We start from the raw sequence: 16641 nt of genomic DNA, 5'->3' as shown, positions 1-16641 counted from the left end.
CCCTGACGAACGCAAACCAAAGACCGCTGATGCTCGCTGTTGACTGTAACTCCTGAATGTGTCAGAAGACTTTTTCACAGAAGTATATATATATATATATATATATATATATATATATATATATATATATATATATATATATATATATAGATTGTGTTCCACTGACATTTGAATTTATTTTTCCTCTCTGATTTTTCTCCCAGTTTGGAATGCCCAAATGGTTTCCCCCCTCCCTGCTCAGGAGATCTGAAGGTTCAGCTGGTGTCCTCCGATCCCACGACTGAGGCAGTTTCCTTTTTCACCCAGGAACAATAGCACGGATGTCAGCGAGCTACCGGCCCTTGGAGGACAACAGCCAGCCCTGCAGGTGTCCGCTCCAAGCTCACTAACCGCCTGGCCAGTAGGGTTCAATGCAGCGCCACGAGGAGAAACAGTCCCTGCTGGTTTAGCTTCCCTAACCCGGGGGACACCCAGAACTGGCGTGACAATCCCCTCAAAATTCTCAAAATTCTCAGAATTTTATTATTATTTTTTTTTTGTACCTTGTCCTCCCGGAGATTTGCAATTGCTTTATTTGCATGGTCATTTTACCCCGGGAAACTGTCTTTGGGGTCAAAGCATTTGACTGACTGCAAAGCATGTCAGTCATTAGCGGGAAGGTGCTGGTTGGTTGCTGCCAGGAAAGACAGCCATGAAGTGGTGAGACTATTCAAACTCAAATGACCCAAGGCAGCAATGTGGCAAAAACCTGGCTTGCAAAACCGAGATTACTTTAGCCTAGTGTAGTACTAGATATAATTAAAATAAAAATGCGACTTAAATGCACATTTAAGAGCTATACTGTGTACGGGCGTGCATGGCAGGGAACACTAATGGAACTATTCTGCTAGCTACAATTAGTTCAACTTTAGAAATTCTGCGCCTGTCATCTTACTGCCTGCTCTCTTTTCATATAAAGTTACACCGAGATGCTGAGATATGCTTTGTCTGACTCTTGTACTGGTTTTTCTGCACATTGCAAAATCTGGGTCTTGAAAAAACTAACATTCCAATCTCTTTCTCGGGGAAAATTGAGACAAAAGCTAAACTGTGTAATAGTTTTTCATTCAAAAAAAAAGTCAACCCTTTATTTTTATTTTTTTCTTGGACTGCTTCTAAAGAACAAGAGCTCTTTAAGCACAAATTGGTCACTCAGTTGCTGTCAAATGTACATAACGAGGTACTTCGATTGGCAAATCTAAATCGAACAAGCTTAACCACTTGCCTGCTGGGCAATTTGTGTATAGCTACAGCCAACTGCTTTGTATCACCTAAAATTTTAGGAAGATATTATATATATATATATATATATATATATATATATATATATATATATATATATATATATATATATATATATATTGAAACATAAATTAAATCTTTTATTTAACATCGTATAATCTAATAAACTACAACATGATATCGCAAGATTCACAGAAGTCATAATAGTAGTGCTTCAGTATTTCTGGTTTGTTTTGTCATGCATCTAACCTTTTTCAATTTATGTCAGTGTTCTGTTAAGTATATGAAAAACTACAAATTCAATGTTAATTAGGTAATTCAGCAGCTTTCATTGGACTCTATGAAGCTGAGTGAGTTCATTCTATATAGAGGGTGTGTGATTCAATATGTTAACAAGGGAACATTATTCAGCAGCTTTCACTGGACTCTATGAAGCTGAGTGAGTTCATTCTATATAGAGGGTGTGTGATTCAATATGTTAACAAGGGAACATTATTCAGCAGGTTTCATTCGACTTTATGAAACAAAATTAGTTCATTCTATAGGATGATGCTAAACTGTTAATGGACAGTTAAATGCTGCACATACAAAGTCTCACAAATACTCATGCAAAGTGATGGAGGGCTTTTTATAATTTTCCGATTGGTTAAACAAGTTTACTAGTAAAGTTGGCGCCCTTGAGAACAAAGGCGTGGCACAGTTTGTCACTTCCTCGAAGTAGCTTTATCAGGGTGGAACTGCAGAAAAAAAAAAGTCACACTTTGAAATTCCATCGAAAGCTCTTTCTTGGGTTCTACGACCATCAGATTCTAAGAAATATATATCAGGATCCAGCAGGTTTTTTTTTTTTGCTTGGCTGCTGAAGTATTCAGAGTGTAAAACGGCATTTTAAAAAAAAGCAGCTTGTGTCAGTGTTACAGGGAAATTAACTTTGGTCGACAACGGGCTTGCAGATTTTGAAATACAAGTAAAATTACCAATCCAAAAGACTTGTAACCAGGAGTTCCCCGGTTCAAATCCCAGCTCAGCCCCTGACTCGCTGTGTGTGACCCTGAGCGAGTCACTGAACCTCCTTGTGCTGCGTCTTTGGGGTGAGACGTTGTTGTAAGTGACCCTGCAGCTGATGCATAGTTCACACACCCTAGTCTCTGTAAGTCGCCTTGGATAAATGCATCTCCTAAATAAACAAATAACAGTAAAACAAATTCTTAGGCCCCATTTGCCACCATGCTGTCATGATAAAGCATGCTCTATTTCATTTAGGAAGTTTAAGCAATTATACCAGAGCCACGCTTTCTGCAAATATGCGTTCTTTCAGTCTTAATTTACATACATTTTCATATCCCTTAAACTGGGACATCTTTAACGACTTGGTTATTTTTCCTCATAACTGTGTGTGATGTACCTGTGGGACAGACAGCTCCACACTACCCCAGATTCTGGCAATATCTGGTGGTAAACAATGTCCCTAGCAGGATTATCACAGTCTGACAAGCTGTAGATTACATGGGTAAAACTGTATTATTATTATTATTAGTAGTAGTAGTATGATTATTATTAAATAGTCATTTAGCAGACACTTTTATCCAATGCAATTTAAGCAGAGACTAGAGGGTGAACTATGCATCATCAGCTGCTGCAGAGTCACTTCCAATAGGACCTTGTTTGTTTTACGTCTCATCTTAAAATGACTTGGTTATTGTCTTCACAACTGTATGTGATCCACACCCCCCCCCCGAATATCTGGTGGTAGAAAACACCCCAGCAGCTGTATCATTATTGGACAAGGGGTAGATCATACAAATGAAACTCCATGTGGAAGTGTAATGAGAGACAGACTGACAAACACCACCAGATTCTGAAACACTAATTCTTGCACTACAAAAAAAAAAAGCTCTTACCTAACTGGTTCTATAAAGCTTGATATACATATATTTCAGATTATATATATATATATATATATATATATATATATATATATATATATAACGCAAAGGGGGAGTGAAAGAGCTAAGAGTTCGAAAGAACGTAGAAGGAAGAAGGGAAACTGTGTGGTTCTTAGAAAGAGTAAAACCAGAAGCTGTACCCAAAGCACACCAGCAAGACAAGATCGCCCCTTTCTGAGCACCAGTCAGGCAGGCGCTTTCTAAGAAAAGTTGGCCGGGACGCATCTAACTGTTCACTTCAACCAATGTGTGTCCAAAGACATGTGCTGACTGAGCTTATCAGTTGAGGCCAACCTTATGCCTTCGGTAGATCAGACAAAAAATGTAACTCTGACCTTATTCAGATTAGCAATATGTTCAGAGTTGACTGCACTTAAAAAAAAAAAAAAAAAAAAAAAAAACACCTTATCCAAGACAGTGGTTAAAGAAAGGGGCTTGTCACCAGGAGGTGGTGATAAAACGAGTGATCAGGAAAGGATTTATGCAGTGCCTTTTAAACCTGTTTTACTCGGGGGGGGGGGGGGGGGGGGGGGGGGGGGGGGGGGGGGGGGGGGGTAAATAAACTGGACCTGACGCACCCGAAATAAATGGACTGCAAAGAGCTAACCTCCTTGTGCTTCGTCCTTTGGTCGAGACGCAAAACAAACAAGGTCCTATTGGAAGTGTCTCTGCAGCAGCAGAGGTTGTTGATGATGCAGAGTTCACCACCCTAGTCTCTGTAAATCACTTTGGGTACAAGCATCTGCTAAATGACTAATTAATCATTTTACGTTTCACCAAAAGCGAGCAATAACCCCTTTATTGCATTTTAAAGTCTAAAACTGTCCATCTAACACCCTTTCGGAGGTACGGGTTTACTAGGTGAAAGGGCGCCAGTCTGGGTGAAACAGTGCCGTATGCCCTACCCACTCTTATTTGGATAACTGAGAGGAGTTACCACACCTCAGTGCTTATTGTTGAGAGTCACCGGCAGGCTGTTGAGGGCTCTGCTGCTGGTATGTTGCAAAGAGACTTGGCAGCCACAGCAAGCTGCGTGCAAAATCAATTCCGTCTGACACTGTCTGGGGTAAAGGGCACTGGGTTGTGCTCCCATCATGGCTGTTACCCGAGTGCAACCTCATACAGCCTGCTAGAGACTGGCTCATGCAAGGAAATACCGGGTCCTACCGTCCACACCAAGCTGTAACTTACAAGTTTTCTTCTGTTGTTATTATGGAGTAAAATAAGTTGAACGCCTTCAGGTACACAAGGAATTGAGCGCTTGCCGTTCAAGTGGTTTCTTCTTAAAATGACATTGGAGAGCGCGGTCAAGCATTGAGGTCTCTACCTGACCTTCGACCGGTAAACCTGCTGGCCTAGGTGGAGGAGAAGTCGTGTAACCGGATTTTGGCCAAACCCCGTGGTGCACCAATAACAAAAAAAATAAATAAATAATGAATAAATTTTTTTTTTTTTTTTTTTTTTTTTTTTAAAAAGACTGCTGCTGATTTCTTTAACCAAACCCTGAGCCAGCTTCATACACACAAAAGGAGCTCTTTTCAACACCACAGACCTACATAAAGATGTGCACAATTCTTAGAAAGAGTGAAACCAGAAGCCGCACCCAAAGATCGTGCCTCGGTTTTCTACTACACAGCAGACCGGCGAACTAACCATGCATTTGAACACGCGCACACACGTTGATTTTTAGAGCAATCAATCTCTTAATAAAACCGAACAGGCAATAATCAATATCGATGCACTTAATTCACAAAAAAAACTAACCAAAAAATTCTGTGTTTTTAAATTGACCCACCACCCCCCACTCACACAAATAAGGAAGACTGGTGTGTTGACAAGAGACAAGCTTTGATGGGCCGAATAGCCTTTTCTCATAACCAAATTTTTTGCATTAAACTGGGGGAAAAAGAACCTTAAAAAAAAAAAAAAAAAGACACTAGAGTTACCTGCAGAAAGAGTTCATTGCAAATGAAAAACACACTGGCTCTTGCTCAAGAGGTGGCCAGTAGTAAGTTGTTTAGCAATGATACCGATAAGTCAGTCCCCTCCCCCCCCTCTCCTCCTCTTTCCTTTCCTGCTGAATTTCAAGTGAAAGTGGAAGTCACAGCTAGCTGGAGGCACAGCGTTCACGGCAGGGCAGGGCTGCATAACATTACATCACTCTTCTTCAATCTCCAAAAAAACGGTTGCCGGCATTGCAATTGAGCAGAAAGTCTCCAGAAATTAAACATCTCTCCCTTGCGCATTTCGTAAATGCTTTTCACATTACAAAAAGAATGACTGACCAATCACTCTACTGTAAAGCTACGGCCAAAAGTTTTGCATCACCTAAAATTTTAGGATTGAGGCAATAAAAAAAAAACAAAAAAAACAAAAAAAAACACAGTAACTGTATGAACAAAACTTAGATCTTTTATTTAACATCATGTAAACCTGATAGAAAACTTCGGCCACAGCTGTAAAGGCTACTTGGCATCCCCGATAGATTCAAAGCCAAGACTGGTGCTTGCAATGTGACACCAGCGTTTGCAGTGAGTGCCCACTGCAAACATGTGTGGGAAGTCTGTTTTTATTAATATATAGTTTGATTTGGGGGATTAGGGCAATTGCAGAATACCATTATGTTATCGTTACATTACCCTTAATTCGTTTAGAGTTGATAACTATTTCTGACAGTCGTCCACAACTAAAAAGAACAAGTGCCACTGCTAGAGAAATGTGTTGTTCCTCTCTCTCTCTCTCCCTCACCAATCTGTCTATAAAAACCTCTTTCAGTCCATCTCTCTCTCTCCTGAGAGAACAAAGGCTGTAAAAAAAAAAAAAAAAAAAAAAAAAAAAAAAAAAAAGGCTAACAAGCGCAAAGCAGAAAGAGTTTGCGAGCGACAGGGAGAATGACCAACTAGAGAGAACGTTGCAACTAATGACAGGATTTGGGGATAATAATCAATAAATGGAGGTAGTTAGTCGTTCCTAGAAAACGGAAAAAAAGTTTTGGCTGGCTTGTCAAAAATCATTTCTACCTGGACAGCAGACCATTATACATTCTGGGACAAAACAAACAGTCAAGTTGTAAAGATTATGAACATTTTACAAAATCAGCTTTGTAGATATTATTTGTCTAATTTTTTTTTAAATGATGGGAAGCATTAAAAAGCATACACAAGCCAGCAATTACGGCACAAATTGTGCACGTCTGCGTGTTTGCTAGAAATAGCAGCATAAATGGCTCGGCTATTAAGGATTACCCCCAATTACACCATTACAGCCTGCCAAACAGTGGCCCCTTAGATTCAGTTGTACCAATTTACATACCGTACCCGACCCTAGATCTTGTGTTAATAATTACAGTTATTGGGCCCAATCCAAGCGTACAGCTTGCTGACAGAAAGTAACTGTCAGCGGTCAGGTTCAATTTGTGAATTGGAACAAAAGCTGCCTCCGGACACAGTCCAGCTGAAACGTGACACGGGAGTTTCTGTGTAAAAGCGATTCCCTTGCCGTATAGCTTTTCTGTCTTCCTACAGCCCTGTGTTTATTTTTTTCTGCCCAGGTTGCATTCCACGAGAAGCGTGTGTGCGCTTCTGTTTCATCAGAACAGAAAATAGGAGGAACTTTTTTTTTTTTTTTTTTTTTTTTTTACACAGAATTGTGAGGGTCTGGAATCAACTCCCCAGTAAACAATACTTCTGACCTGTGGGTACCCATAGATGTGAGGGTCTTCAACGAGCTACTGAGAGACACCCTAGTTCTCGAACGAATTACTGCTGCTAATGACCAAACGAGCAAGGTGGAGGTATTTATAAGATCAAAATCCGAAGTTGTTCTGACCAGACATGAACCTGCTGCTGCTCCTGATATCTGACCAAATCAAAATACTAAAAGACTAGACAGACTGAGCACTGCTTAGTCTACTGAGATCCAAGAAGAAGAAGAAGAAGTTGAAGATGTTCTGATCACACCTGACCCTGCTGTGTTGATCTTCCAGACATCTTGAGGAGATCACAGCACAAGAAGATGAAAAACAAACCCTGCTTAACTACTTATCTTTGAAGATGAAGTTGTTCTGACCCGGCCTGGGCTCCTAAATCTGAAAACTAACCAGGTCCAGCCTTGCTTAGCTTCCCCCAACACTCCACTCAGGTTTGAGCTTCGTGTCAACTGAAGCATGGCATTTCAAAACAGGTTTGGTTACCAGTCACCCTGGCAACATTCCAAAGCAACAGGAACAAGACGCACATATAATATAGTGATATAGTGAATTTGCAAGCCACGGGCAGCATGTGGTTTCTGCGGCATGCTTAGGCTTGAAGCCCCAACCCCTCATATTTGAATAATCTCTTTTTGACGCGTCTACTTAAGATTCCCACCTGCAAAATTATTGCTTTTCAGTGCTCTTCCTAAAACAAAGTCCAATATATTTTTTGCTTCATGCGTTTCACTTTTTTTTATTTATTTTTTTTTAAGCATTCATTTTAATTTAAACAGTAACTCAGGGGTAAAGTTAAAGCCATGCAATGCTGAAGCACTGAAAAGGGGGAGCAGGTCATTTTTAGGGTAAAACTACAAGAAACTAATTTGGCTCTAGTGTCTCCTTCAACGCAATTAGCAGTACACTCACGAAGGCTTGAGCGGAAATGCTGGTCTACTTGACATAGTTTTTTATACAGTAGAAATTCAGTTACTTCTGTTTTTAAAATTTACTTGGAATGCCACTGGACTTCATACAGGACAGAATCAATTTTCCTGCAATAACAATTGCAATTTACTGCAAAATCAAGATAGTTCTCCACCGTGCGGAGAGGGGTGAGTACAATTAGCGTGAAAGAGTCAGCATATCTTTTTTTAAAAAAGGACCCTAAAAGACCCTTTTGAGCAAGTGGTTTAGGCTCTGGCTAAGGCTCTCCCACAAAGCCCGTTAACAGCTTTATCTTTACTGCCACAGTATTCATATTTTAGCTAGCTAGTATTCATATTTTACAGGGCAGTCCCTGGGAAATTTAATAGTATCAAGTGTCGGGGGGTGGGGGGGTGGGGGGGGATGGGGACACAGATTCCATGGAAATTAAATGTTGTAGGGCAAAAACAAAAAACCCTATTCTGTTCCCTCCCACATCATCTCTGCAACAAGAGGTCCTGATGTCAACATCTCCAACCTCCCACATGTACACCACCTTTATCTGAGGTCATTCAATCCAGCCTGTTAATTTACATGGGTTTAATTACCCAGATTCATACCACGTTCCTTTGACACAAATGACGTTGATCACGTGTCAGTCGTGCAATCACGCATGAAATGAAACTTTTCACAATCCCCTGACATGAATGCGTGCCTTAGACATGCGATCAAAAATTTTTTTTCAAAAGGAACACAAAATGAAAACGGGTACTTATACCCACAGGCCAATAACCAGGCCCCCCACCCCCACCATCGAACTGAAAAAACTCAGCTGAACCCCAATCCTACGTGCAGCACAACTAGAAGACAAAACGTTTATAAGGGGTAAAAAAAGAGTCTTTTCTGTGACTGCAGACTTCATTTTAACATTTTTTTTTTTTTTTTTAAATAACCAACCTAGTAACACCTAATAGCTGCAGACCGCTAGCAAACCACATCACAGCTCAGTTCTTAGAAGAGAAAGCTCACTGCACTGAAAATTGACAGATACAAAGAGTTTACTGGAAGGTTGTCACATCTTTCCCGTCCAGAGAGTGATACAGACCCCCTCAGCCCCCCCAGCCGCAACATGTCCGCGTTGACGGGAACAGCTTAGAATAAGTCCAAACTGCAAGGTGCAGAAAAAGATATTCAGCGCTGTCTACTGCAAACCAACTTAAACAAAAAATGTTAAATATAAACCACCAAGGTTTTGAATTTTGCGAACCTTAGTTAAACGTTCATTGATCGATTACATTGATTCTGTGCCCTAGGGTTGGATCCATATATATATATATATATATATATATATATATATACACACACACACACACACACACATATACACATTATATGCACAATAGTTCAGCTGAACGTGACGTTTTCACAAAGTCTACTGTACATGGTTTTGCTAGTTGCTTTTTAATAATACATTTCAAGCCATCATTTTATTATGTTTATTAATACGCACTTCTATGATTTCAGTTGGATTTGATCTGTTCCTGCACAGTTTTAATGATAACATGTTCTCAATGGCACACATTGTGCTCAATATTCTGCACCAGGAGTATTTTCCATTGTATTTGAAGGATTTTGTGCAGACACTCTCCTTTTATGTATTTATTTATTTGTTGCTTCTTAAATAATGCATCCTCTCAATGATTTGATTATTATCCAAGGATGGAAATAAGACTCCTAGTGAAACCAGGATCAAACTGCTATGCATTGGGAGTCTGATTTCCATCTCTGGTTACTGGTCCGTTAACCGAATACAAACCAAGGTATTCCCCTAAAGATCAGTTCACAAAACAGTTTTTTTGGTATTGGTTTGTAGCTTTCAGGAAGGTAGGTCAAGAGTTCTTAAGACCGGAACACACAGTGAAAAGAAATGTGTTAAATTAAGCTGGGGAAATGTATGCATACACTGCCCCCAAGTGGAAGTAAATATTCCTGCAACTTTAACAACTGAAGTTATACACCTCTGGCCAAAAGTTTTGCATCACCCCACAGAATCAACTCATTTTGCTTCATAAAGTCGAATGAAACCTGCTGGATAATGTTCCCTTGTTAACTGTACTACTATTATGGTGACTTCCAGATGACTTTTGGCCAGATAATTTTGTAGTTTCTTTGATGCCATGATATTAAATAAAGATCTAAATTCTGTTATATACTATATATATATATATATATATATATATATATATATATATATATATATATATATATATATATATATATACACACACACACACACACACACATATCCTAAAATCCTAATCCTAAAATTCTAGGTGATGAAAAACGTTTTGGCAGTAGTTGTGTATTTGAGGATATGTTTGTAATATAAGATTGCATGTATGCCATTTAAAATTCATACAAATGCAGTACTGTGCAAATGTATGAGAACACCCCATTGCATATCAGATCAAAACCACTGTAACCAAAAATCTGTGAAAATTGTCAAAATAGAAAAATTAGTGATTTAATCTAATTTAAGTGATGTTTAATAAGCCACACATGCAATTCACTTAAGAGTAAAGGACCACAGAGCCACAGACGGTAAAATGCACGAGACTTTAGAAGTTGTTTTAAGATGCCTGATTAAAGCACAAAGCGGTCTAACGTTTTCACACACGAGTGCCTGCTGTTGCTATAGCACAGACTACTGACCGAAAATTGAAATTCTCACACCCAGAGGTTTGCATGCAGGTAGGAATATAAAAGGATATCAGTGACAAATCTTCAGTTTTTCAACACACTTGCACACTACTGTATTCATATACAATATATATATATATATATATAATTATCATATATATATATATATATATATATATATATATATAATGCCCTTACTGGATTGGAACTGGATCGTTCAAGCAGCCATCGAACTGGATCGTTCAAGCAGCCATCTGCTGGCTAATTACTCTACCAATGACGAAAAGCCTGGGTAGGTATGTGATTTTTTTTTTTTTTTTTTATTAAATTTTTTTTTTATAGGCATCAATAAAGAGGAACCTACCGACTGCTCTGAAGAGGCAAGCCCCATCTTCTTTCATTTTTTTAATGACATATCCTTTCTTTTCTCCCAGCGTTTTCTCGAACCAGTGCTCCTGCTGTGAAACAGAGAAGAACGTTTAAAAGAAAAGGAAGTTCCCCGTTTTCACCTGAGCGGGGAGAAAAGAGGAAGGGAAGGGGAGCGGGGAGGGGGAGCGGGAGCGGAGCCGGGACATTCAGAAAGGCCGAGAGAAACTTTCAGAAATTCGACGACAAACGTATTTCAATTCTAAATCCAGAATCCTCTAAATACCCTGCATGTAAACCGGCTGGAATACTGGGACGGCTCCTACTGCACAGCAGTTTCACCCATTCCAGGTTTTACTACCAGCTTGATAAGCCCCAATATATACAGGGCACAAGCTCAGCTGTGTCTTGTTAAACTCAAGAGTAAAAACAGGAATGGATTAAACTGTGCTATGCACTAGGAGTCTTATTTCCATCATTCCAGCGGGAATAATTTCAGACTCCAATTGCATTGCAGTCGAAAGCCATTCCAGGGTTACCTCTGCGAGCCTTAACAGTTATTTATTTAGGTACGTGTCTGTGTCTGTTTTCAATTACACTGGTATGAAATGGGAGTCTTAAGCTATACCTCAACAGGATTGGGAACTTGATCAGCAGCATTGTTCAGGTAGTCAAGGCATGTTATTTAGCGTCTTCTAGGAAAATCAAAGTGCTTTTGGAAGTGGGTGGAGGGTCTAAACAGGGGTGCCCAATCCTGGGCCTGGGGGGCCGGTGTCCTCCTGGCTTTTGTTAACTGTCCTCTAAATTACTTAATTGGTCCAATCATCCACTTTAGAAGCTTAATTGGTATAATTAAGCAATTTAGTGTACAGCTGGAACAAAAACCAGGAGGACACCGGCCCCCCAGGACTAGGATTGAGCACCCGTGGTCTAAAGCTATGCCTAATGAAGTAGCCAGCATGGCAGGGGTCTAATGGATTAATATCAAGTAAGCCATGATAATGGGCTACTTTGCCATAAGAAGAAAAAGCCTCAATATTGTAAATCCCATTATTTCTGATTGAAGAACCATTTGGTGGATGACTTTAGCTAGACCAGTGTTCTTCACTTGTGGCTCTTTCGATCTATTCCAGTCCAGGATTTTGTTCCAAAATGTAGGTTCAGTCATCAATTAAACAGTCAGAACTGGTTGGAACAGCTTTGGGCTGCCAAATCAATAATTAAGGGCTTGGATGGAAAAACGATCATGGACTAGAATGGATATCGAAAGAGCCACAAGCGAGAAAGACTGAGCTAGACGATGTAGGTTAGTGTTCTTTTTTGGTTCTGTGCATTTTGATAAAAATACAAACTAAAACTACAAAACGCACCGATTCTTCGTGCAAGAACTACTCAGTTAACCACAACGAGCCACGCTGTGCTGCTGGTCTTGTGTCACGACACAAACATTCCTGCATTAGGATGCCACAGCTCACGTAAAGAAAGTATCACGATTCATCGATACACAATAACTTCTTACATCCCTGAAAATCGCAATTCACACAGAAGATGACGGGAGCATCACTGTTCATCGATACACAATCCATTGCTTCACTCCTTCTATAAATACAAATCATGAACAAATATGTAAATGGTAATTTTTACCAGTGAACATTAATGTCCCATCACTAATTATTAAAGTGAATGAAGTTACTGTCCACCCTCACAGAGTGGCACACAAAACCATGGTATCTGACCAATCTGTAGCGTCTAAGTTCCTCACAGCCAATGCAATACAATATAGGGATGGAACTAAGACTCTTACTGCATAGCACTTTCATCCATTCCAGGTTTTCCTCCAAGCTTGTTCAGCCCCACTGTACAGGTAACAAGCTCAGGTGTGTTACTAAATGAATAGGAGGCTGTGTGGTCCACTAGTTAAAGAAACAGGCTTGTAACCAGGAGGTTCAAATCCCAGCTCAGCCCCTGACTCGCTGTGGGTGACCCTGAGCAAGTCACTGAACCTCCTTGTGCTGCGTCTTTGGGGTGAGACGTTGTTGTGAGTGACTCTGCAGCTGATGCATAGTTCACATACCCTAGTCTTGTATCTTGTAAAGCGCTTTGTGATGGTGCTCCACTATGAAAGGCGCTAAATAAAAAATGAAGACTATTACAGACTGCTATGCAATGGGAGTCTCATTTTCATCCCTGTACTGCGCACTGTACGATCCCCTTTTTTTTAGGTGCACCGCCAACAAATAACAACCACAACAAGCCTGCCAAGTCTACTTCTTTTTAGATTAAGTGCTTGGCCTCTTTTTCACCATCTCTTCTCCATCAACCTTACTGCAGCCAAAACATCTAAATGAGTCTATTCTTAGCCACCTCAATCTAATTTCAACAACGCAGCGCCTGCCTCCTCTTAGCGACACACTGACCTTGGCAGCTCAGCAAAAAATAATTTAAAAAAAAAAGCATTCTCAGCAACAATCGTGCAAAGGTACACAATCATCAATCGCACACTTCATAAATGAAACGCTGATACAGACACGGAGAATATGAAGCCAATTACACTTGTGTTAAACAAGAAAATGTGCACTTTGTCTCCCGTGACAATTGCTACAGAAACATGGAGAATACATTTAAAAAAAAAAAAAACTCTAAATGTTTTTAAAATGTTGCACAAGCTCTCTTTTGCAGAGCACAGCAGCGCTGTTGTAAAAGAGCGTTTTATAACATCTTCATTGCCAAACGTTGAGCTTCTGTTTGCACTGCCCTGCTGTAGATGGCAACTGTGAACTGTAAAATACAGCATCAAAGAGAAAACATGTAGCTCTATTGTTCTTTGTTGTGACAGATTTGCGCTTTGTTTACGTGCAGTGGATCACTTGACAGCACGAAACGTGCCTGGACGTCTGTCAGACGTAAAAAAAGAAAAACAGGCCTTCTGTTTGAAATACGTTAAAAAACAAGAACAGGCACAAATCAAATGTGTGTTAGCCGGTGTTACTATACCTGCTCGACTGTAGCCGGGTCCATCGACTGTAACCTGGACGCGTTCTCGTACTCGTCCTCGCTGTTGTAGCCAGCCCCTTCCTCGGGGTCCGGACTCGATCCTCCCCCGCCGGCCACTCCAACCACTCCTCCACCGGCCACTCCGCCAGCACAGGCCGCCTGCCGCCGCCTCTTACTAAGCCCCGGTCCCGAACAGCAGCTACCAATCCCCGCGCCGACCCCAACCCCTCCGCCGCCTCCGAGCTCCACTCGCCCGCCGACGCCGCACGGAACACCGCCGCCCCCTCCGCCCCCCCCGCCGCCCCCGCTGACGTCCCCGGGCCCAGCGGGCGAGCCAGAACCCACGGGCGGAGGGGAGGCCTGCTGCGGCCGGGAGCTGCATTCGCCTCGCCGGTCCTCCCTGGACGACTGAGGCGCGGCTTGGTAGCTCCAGCGGGGCGGAGAGGCCCTAGGCCTGGCCCCGGCTCGGCCTCCGTGCTGGTGCTGGTGGGAGTGAGGATCCGAGCCGCTGCGGCGGTCAGCCTCGTCCGGGTGGTCCGACACGCCGACAGCGGAGCTCGGCTTCTTCTTGGGAAGGATCGTCATGGCTGTTTTGTTTGTGTGGGTTTGCGGGAATTGAGAAGACAACAACAACTACAACAACAACAACAACAACAACGACGACGACGACGACGCTGGCGGCGGCTCCTCCTTGCTGTCGTACGCGCGTTTGCGTGAAGGAATTCCTTTTTTTTTTTTTTGCTGCCCGTTAATTGTATTTGTGTCAATAGATTGTGTATCGGTATTATTTATTTATTTATTTATTTATGTATTACTATTTAAAATTCCACACCCCCCTCCCCAAGCGCGTTTCGCTCGCAAGACAAAAACAAACCGGCCCTCCTTCCGTCCTCCAGCGCCTCGCAAAACATAACAAACAGCTGCGTCGGCGTCACTTCCAGCACAGGACCGCTGACGTCATTGCTTACCTCCCTGTGTCACTCTGCCTGGCAACAGGGGGATGATATTATTATTATTATTATTATTATTATTATTATTATTATTATTGACACACATGTGAGTCCCAATATTGCACGAATTTCCCGGGGAAGTTTGACAATAGTACAATCATAACCGTGACCTATTTCACATTAACATTTATATTTTGCCTCCTAAAATGGTAATGCAGAAAAAAAAAAAAGCCAAGGTACGCCGATTATTCAGTTATTTCTGCATAACTTACACGAGTCGTCTTTCTTGAGTAGCGTAATCATTGACATAATAATCAATGCATTCGAGTGTCAATCAATCACTCACACAATCAACGTTGAGAACAGTTTCTCATTTACAGCAAGACTAGGCATGCACGCAACTCAGTGATCTATCAATGTGAACAGCGTGTCTTTTGACAGTGGGACAAAACCCACGGAGACACGGGGAGAACATGCAAACTATACATAGACAGACCCCTAGAGCAGAATCGAACCCGGGGTGCTAACCAACACGCCACCGTGCATGTGAAATCAACTGGGGCAGACTTTAGTCACAGTTTTTGGGGTTGGTTGTATTTCAATTATTCTGTGGTATTTTGTAGCATGGGTCAACGTTTCAGGCACATATTTATATATAGTTCTGTATTTTATGTTCACATAAAAGGTAAAAACGTTTTTCTGTCATTGTACACAGTAGCAGCGTTCTGTTATTTTTAAAAAGTTGCATAATTGTCTACTGTAAAAGCAAGAACATACGCTGTGACACCCAACCCCAGTGTGGGGCAGGTCGTCACAGGTGACCGACGCATTTTCAACCGTCTAAATATTATATTTGGAATAAAGTTATGCTGAAATCAAAAACATCAATTTGTACGTGAAAAAGTTATTCTCCTAACAGAACCTCGCAGAGAGAGAGCGAAAGAGAGAGAGAGAGAGAGAGAGAGAGAGAGAGAGATACTGTATATGTAGATAGACATTTAATTTTATTTTTCTACCAAAAGCATTTAAAAATGTCACACTTAAAATGTGCATATATATATATATATATATATATTAAAAACAAAATTTACTGTAGAATATCAGACGTACAGGCAACCTGTTCTCGATAAAACATCACATACATAATTTACAAGAGGAAAATATAACAGGACTTTTCTTACGCGATAAACTGATTTTGAAGACTTCATGAATAACATCCTTTTTCTGGAAGTAGCAGCAGGGACAGTGAGTGAGTGATGCTTGCAGACAGCAAGCGGGTTCGTGGGGGAGGAGAGAGGGAGAGAGAGAGGCTGAATCCTGAGAGAGCCCGCTGACTTGTTTACGTTCTGTACTTCATTAATGGCTTTTTTATGTGCAAGTCAGACAGCGTAACAAAGAGGAAGAGCGGTAGAGCCACACGATTTTGGGGGGTTTTTTTTACAGTTTGTGTGAACTCTATGGAGTTTGAGAAGTCCCCCCCTGCCCGAACTTTGAAATGAAAACATATATGCATTTATAAAAATAGATACACACAGTTAAGAGAGGAAACATAACATGGTAGAATTGTGCAAGCAGTAACTGAAGGGGATATTATTTGTGCAATGGAATGCCCGTACCAAGTTTTCGTCACGATCGGCTATCTCAAGATATCACTTCAATATATATATATATATATATATATATATATATATATATATATATATATATATATATATATATATATATATATATACACACACACACACACACACACACACATATATATATATATATATATATATATATATAT

General features: G+C 40.8%; 1 protein-coding gene across 3 annotated transcripts in view; it reads right to left on the bottom strand.

Moving 5' to 3' along the window:
• The window catches only part of LOC121328770 (OTU domain-containing protein 5-A-like), a 30792-nt gene extending 15965 nt beyond the window's left edge, over positions 1–14827 (bottom strand). For 2 of the 3 annotated variants that reach the window (XM_041273821.1, XM_041273822.1), the window contains exons 1-2: positions 13903–14827; positions 10907–11000 (exon numbers count right to left, since the gene is read on the bottom strand). In XM_041273821.1, coding sequence (XP_041129755.1) covers positions 10907–11000; positions 13903–14487 — 679 coding nt within the window. In that variant the 5' untranslated portion in view covers positions 14488–14827. The remainder of the gene's footprint in view (positions 1–10906; positions 11001–13902) is intronic. The other variant, XM_041273823.1, reaches the window with a different exon arrangement.
• Between the last annotated feature and the right edge of the window lie 1814 nt (positions 14828–16641).

This window comes from Polyodon spathula, chromosome 16, assembly GCF_017654505.1.
Source record: "Polyodon spathula isolate WHYD16114869_AA chromosome 16, ASM1765450v1, whole genome shotgun sequence".
Classification (NCBI taxonomy): Eukaryota; Metazoa; Chordata; class Actinopteri; order Acipenseriformes; family Polyodontidae; genus Polyodon; species Polyodon spathula.
The sequence above is the reverse complement of the archived record's forward strand: the minus strand, read 5'-3'. Positions and strand labels throughout refer to the sequence as shown.